This window comes from Austrofundulus limnaeus, unplaced genomic scaffold, assembly GCF_001266775.1.
Source record: "Austrofundulus limnaeus strain Quisiro unplaced genomic scaffold, Austrofundulus_limnaeus-1.0 Scaffold0, whole genome shotgun sequence".
Taxonomy (NCBI): Eukaryota; Metazoa; Chordata; class Actinopteri; order Cyprinodontiformes; family Rivulidae; genus Austrofundulus; species Austrofundulus limnaeus.
The window spans coordinates 4,221,052-4,227,225 of record NW_013952402.1 but is presented as its reverse complement, the minus strand read 5'-3'; the positions used below and the strand labels follow the sequence as shown (position 1 = coordinate 4,227,225).

At 37.9% G+C, this 6,174-nt stretch overlaps 1 protein-coding gene across 7 annotated transcripts in view; it reads right to left on the bottom strand.

The window, feature by feature from the left end:
• st3gal7 (ST3 beta-galactoside alpha-2,3-sialyltransferase 7) overlaps window positions 1-3,685 on the bottom strand; it is an 8,536-nt gene extending 4,851 nt beyond the window's left edge. Inside the window, exons 1-5 of one of the 7 annotated variants that reach the window (XM_014022582.1) lie at window positions 3,578-3,685; window positions 3,162-3,337; window positions 910-1,036; window positions 503-840; window positions 141-327 (exon numbers count right to left, since the gene is read on the bottom strand). In XM_014022582.1, coding sequence (XP_013878036.1) covers window positions 141-327; window positions 503-840; window positions 910-1,036; window positions 3,162-3,310 — 801 coding nt within the window. In that variant the 5' untranslated portion in view covers window positions 3,311-3,337; window positions 3,578-3,685. The remainder of the gene's footprint in view (window positions 1-140; window positions 328-502; window positions 841-909; window positions 1,037-3,161; window positions 3,338-3,577) is intronic. The other 6 variants (XM_014022804.1, XM_014023016.1, XM_014022667.1 and 3 more) reach the window with 6 other exon arrangements.
• Between the last annotated feature and the right edge of the window lie 2,489 nt (window positions 3,686-6,174).

Below are 6,174 nucleotides of genomic sequence, written 5' to 3'. Positions count from 1 at the left end.
CACACACACACACACACACACACACACACACACACACACACACACTGAGGAATGTAGCATAATGGTGGAATATCTGCATGAATTGAGACATTCATGATTTATCAAAAAATAAAATCTATGAACAGTGATTGTTGATATACCAGAGGCTGTTTGGTGATGACAGAAGTCAGCCAGTCCAAGTCAAGGCCTTTAAAGACCACCAAGGCCACCATWGTGGTCTTTTTGTACTCATTGGCAGAGTGAGGGGCTCCCTCTGGATACATCAGGCGGATGGTTGTGAGCGAACCAGCATCTCTTTCAAATCCATGCACTGCAGCCATATTCAGCCTGACAACGCGTTTGTTCATGTGGACAAGAGTTGGATCAGAAAACTTCAAGAACTTTGTTGCAAGGTTTTGTTAATGCATCATAAAGCCAAAGTCTCAAGTGAGCCTATTTGTAAAGATGGTACAAAGAGCAATGCCAGATCTAGTTTATTTAAAATATATGTTTAACCACATACCTAATTATGACATCATACTGATCTATATGAGATCCAAGGTGGCTCCCATGAAGAATACCTCCATTTCCCACCACCACACATCTCCTGCACCTGCCTGCTTTCGCCAGCGATGGAGGCAGCCCAGGTTGGGGCATYGAGGCGAGAGCCACGGCCAGATGTTCTTCACTCCCCTGGAGCCCCAGCGGAGGAGTCAGGTTCCACGCCGCAGGACTGTCCTCCTGCACGAAGACCGGGATGTCCAAGAGGCCCTCAGAACAGGACAGAGGCTTCAGGCGGCTCAGAGACAAATGAGGCTGACAGCGGTGGGCTAACAGGGAGGCTGATCGATTTAATAAGTCCTGCAGAAATRAAAAACACTTCAACCAAGGCTCTGAGTGAGAATCTACAAGGCTTTCAGGTGTCTTTACCGGATCCTTTGGATGTTGGAAGTCAAAGCTGACAGACTCTGMCTTCTTYAGGGGGAAATGTGCAGGAATCAAAATAGCCAAGTAACATCCGATTAACAGGATCAGACTRATGGAAAGATTCTCCTTCCTGTGCRAAAGAATATAGAACTCAGTGCAACAAATCCTGCTAACATTCACGTGCTTCTTCTTCAGTCAAACACATTCACAAAGTTAAAAGTGTTTAAAACCTCTCTATCTCAAATTTTTTTGTTTCTAAAATAAACTTTCTTTGTTTTTAGTATATTTTATTTWGTTTGTACCATGTGGGTTCAGTAAAAATCTTTGTCAGAACCTAATGTTCAGCCGTTATTAAAGAAGCCCAGCTTGGATCCTGCCGTGCTCAAGAATTACAGACCAATATCCAACTTCCATTTATGTCTAAGATTCTAGAGAAAGTAGTAGCTATTCAGCTCACTGCTGCTTTGGAAAAATTTCACATTTATGATATGTATCAGTCTGGGTTTAGGAAGAAGCATTCTACAGAGACAGCACTGTTGAGGGTTTTAATGTCACGWGATGTTGGTGATTRTTCAGTTTTAGTATTACTTGACCTCAATTCCGCATTTGATACTGTAGATCAYCATAACTTATTAGACAGGTTAAGAAATTGGGTGGATTTATCTGGCTCACTATTACAGTGGTTTTCATCTCACTTTAGTGAAAGAAGTTTTACAGTGACGATTGGTAACTTTGTTTCTGATTCAACTCYTGTAACTTGTGGAGTTCCACAGGGATCCATTTTTGGGCCTTTGTTGTTTTCCTCATACATGCTCCCCTTGGGTCTAATCATTGAAAGTTTTAACATTCCTTATCATTTATATGCTGATGACATCCAACTTCACTTCTCATTTAAGGCAAATGACATTTGCTCTCTGCATAAGCTCATTACTAACTTGGATGCCTGACAATTCTTTACAGTTAAATGATGACAAGACTGAGGTGATGATTATTGCACCTGATAGGGTGGTACCCTCTATTAGGCAAGCTCTTGGGCAGCTCTCCTCTGCTGTCCATGCAAATGATAGAAATCTAGGTGTTCTGTTTGACCAGTCTTTATTGTTTGATGCACATGTGAAACAGCTGACAAGAAACTGTTTTTTTTTTTCATTTAAGAAATATCAGCAAGCTGAGATCTGTCCTTTCAGTTGCACAGAGATGCTTGTTCATGCTTTCATTTCCTCTCGAGTTGACACCTGTAACGCTCTTTTTTTCTTCAGTTACTGCCTCTGCTCGAAATCGTCTGCAGGCTGTTYAGAATGCTGCAGCTAGATTGCTCACCAGGTCAAACAGACACCGTCATATTACTCCTCTGCTGCATTCACTCCATTGGCTTCCTGTGGAGTTCAGGATTCAGTTTAAAATTCTTAAAATCACTTACAGAGCTTACATATCAGATCTGCTCCATATGTAGCCTCACATACACTTAGATCTAGTGAATCAAATCAGCTTTTCGTTCCTCGATGACAGCTAAAGACAAGTGGAGACAGGGCGTTTCAGGTTGTAGCTYCCAAACTTTGTAACTCTAAATAGCTGTGGACTTGGTGGAGACTTTTAAAAGGCAGCTTAAAACATACTTTTTTAAACATGTTTGCATGAGTTTTATGTTGTCTTTTATGTTGTTTTATTGTTGTTTTCTTATCATTTGTAAATGTGCTTTATGCTTTTTATTGTTATTGTTGCTGTGAAGCACCTTGTTTGACTGTTAAAGGTGCTATATACAGTAAATAAAGTTATTACTTACTAATGGGCCAGCATCTTATTCATTTATGGTGAGACTGTTTTTGTATTCTTTTTTTATTACTAAACACCTTTCTGGCTCGTGGTAATTTTACTAGAATGAACTCTAATCCAACTCTGTGCTCATACATTATTCTTTGAATGTTTTCTGAAAGGAAAAAAAACAAGAAGTACATTATATTTTAATTTATTTATTGCCTTTATTAAACTTAGCAGTACCTCAAAATGACTAACTTTTTATTCTAAAGAATTTTGTGTTCAATTTGAGCTTAGTCTCACAACTCTCATAAAATAATTTTAAAATTCACATTCAGTTAATGGTTTAAAGAAGACATTTTATTTTTAGTTTACATGATCTGACATTGGTCTCAGGACAAACTTATTCCACGTTTGACTGTGATTAAAAATACGGTCCTTTTTTAAGCTTTGTAATCATTGTCTGACCTCCAACCTTGAGAAATTCCATCCAGAAATACCTGCTGAGGAAAAAATCCYTGGACTCTGTCTTTACCACGACTCGCTGTCTGTGACTGACCGGCGTTGACGTTGCTGTCTCTGCAACCACAGGCAGCAGTGGACCTTCATCGTCTGGATCTTCCACGCTCAAATGATTCAGTGTCACCATTGTTCCTCCACCAGAAACACATAAACACTGTTAAAACAGGTTGGGTTATTTAAATCCCTTTTTATGCTAACATGGAAGATGAACTAATATCGCTCATTTATAAAAGATATAAGCTGCAATAACAAAATCATGGGATTATAGAGAGGGGTGAACGTGTCATGTTACCTATTTTACAGTCAAATGAGAACAAACACTAACCACAATGTAAAGATGAACATCACTTTTAAAAAATAAATTAAAAAAATAGTTTAAAACAAAGTAACTCACAGACTACGGATGAAAGGTAAGCTGAAGTTAACAGTCGCTCTCCATGCGTGAGGGGAAAACAGGAAGATGCATGATCAAAATGGCTCTTGCTGCCTTCTACCCTGCTGAACTCTGCCTCTTCCTTTAATAACAATGGTTAACCATTAACATGTCAGTCACACACCAACAGGAATGCTGGGGAAGAAGTGTCATCTGATGTCCATCCAGTCAAATCCTGTTAAAACKTCTAAAGAAGAAAAGGAACATTTCTGTGAAGCGTGCTTTATAATCAGATTAAAATTCTGGAACTCATAGTTAAAACCAGTGGATGATTTGAATAATTTGCACAGTATTTTACTGTAACATATGCAGCAACATTAYAATGAGTTCACAGTACATTATTTTAAACCACAATGGATTGTGGAAAAATGTATCATGTCGAATGCAATGTTCTCTCTACAGTAAATCCATTTACAGTGACAAAGTTAACAGAAAAACCTTTTGTTGCAGCAACAAGTTACAATGGTGGTTGTTAACTGAAAACTTTAAGACGCTAAAACCCTTTCAGCTGATAATGTTTGGTCCAAGTGAAGAGAGCAGATTTTGTTGTCCAAATTCTTCAGATAAAAAGCAATATGTGCACATTGCTTGATTGCGAAGATGACGATGATGATAATGATGAGATTGGGAGAGATTATCTCCTCTCAGTAAAGCTGCAAGCCTGAAGTGAGCATTACTTATCTGCTGTACAGTTCGCCTCAGAGGGGGAAGTCTGAGAGCTCCTAAAGCCCTGCACTCATGACGCTGACCTTAAAGTTAGAGATAAATCGCAGCCTGTTTGTGCACATATGGCCATATGTTGGAGACTGAATTTGTCATTAAGTGACCGAAACAACAGGCGACACAGTCGGTTATCTTTCTCCATTGATCCTGGTAAACTGGGTCTTTTTCAGGACTTAATGCCAGGAACTCATGTAGGCTAAAGTCCAAAGAAAGTCAAATCTATAATGTATGAGCTTCTAATAAGCAGCCTCCCTGCTGTCATGGTAAAGGTTGCGTGGAGAACCCAAACACATAGGTAAAGGTCAATGGATGGCGAAAAGGTAATCAAGCAGAAAACTGCATGACAATTAAAAGTAAGCCAGAGTCCAAACAAAACATCCCACCAAATGGTRAAGACATRAAATCAGATGTCAGCTTTCTGCCCTGCAATTTGACTAAATGCTGGTTAAATATCACAACAGCAGGAGGTGCTGGAAGTTCAGCCAGAAAAAAACATAGTTTTACCATCTAAACTGCCTAATCTCATACAGCAGGGCGTGTCAGTGAACTATGAACCCCACACAGGAACTGTCGGGGCTTCCAGGTTCTGTACAAGCCGGAGAAYGCAAAACATCACTTGCTGTTCAACGTGCCAGACTGCGGCAGGTAAACTGTCACAGTGGAGTTTTATTTTGACTTTTTTTTAAATACAGAATTGTGTTAGATATTTCTAAATGCTATTTGTGTTCCTTGTTTTAATGTTCCTAATTGTTCTTTGTCTTAATAATTTGGCAAATCAACACACGTCACCAAAMTTTCCTCAAGAAATGATTCTTTAAGACCCTTTCTGACGGTTTAACTTGTATTTCGACTGTAGCGACAAACATATCTGAGCATTGCTGTTTAGGAATGTACTAATGTACTCTGCACGTCACCTAAATCTGCTTTATGAGCTATGGAGGGTACAACTATAAACCCTCTGAGATTAGTGTGAACTTTGACACTCAAAAATGTCAGCCAAAGGAAAGCCATTTTAAAAGATCTGCTTAAAAACGATAAACGAGGCTGTGAATGCTTTGTAATCACAGAACACTTGTCACTATCTGATGATAACGGGAAAGGGAATTTATTAAAGTTGGAGTGGGCAGAAGCCATGTTTGAAGAGGTGTTTTATCAAAGTAATCAGGTGACAGCGACAACATTATCTACAATATGCACACAAATGTTCTAAACTTTCCTCACATATTTCTAGAAAGGTTTGAAATTGCAGTTTTTGATCATTCGTCAAATCTATGGGGTGCCGTTTGCAAAGTTACACAGTCATACCACCAATATTTTTGTTCTATTTAGCCTTTTATAAGAAAAAAAAGAACAGATTTATTTTTCAAAGTTGGTTTTTCACCATATGATTCATACATTTATAAATGTCTTAGTTTATAAACTAAACATTTGACTTACAAATTAAATATTTAGTTAACAAGCTAAATAGTGAACTTGTGACAAATATTTAGTTTGGAGCTAAATATTTAGGTTGCAACTTCAATAATTAGCTAGCAAGTTAAATATTTAGCTAGCCACATAAATATTTAACTTAAATATTTAGCTTGCTACCTAAATAGTTAGGTTTCAACTTAAATGTTTAACTAGCAAGTAAAATATTTAGGAAGCCACCTAAATATTTAACTTAAATATTTAGCTTGCTACCTAAATAGTTAGGTTTCAACTTAAATGTTTAACTAGCAAGTAAAATATTTAGGAAGCCACCTAAATATTTAGGTAGCAACCTAAATATTTAGGTAGCAACCTAAATATTTAACTTAAAATATTTAGTTGGCTACCTAAATATTTAGGTTGCT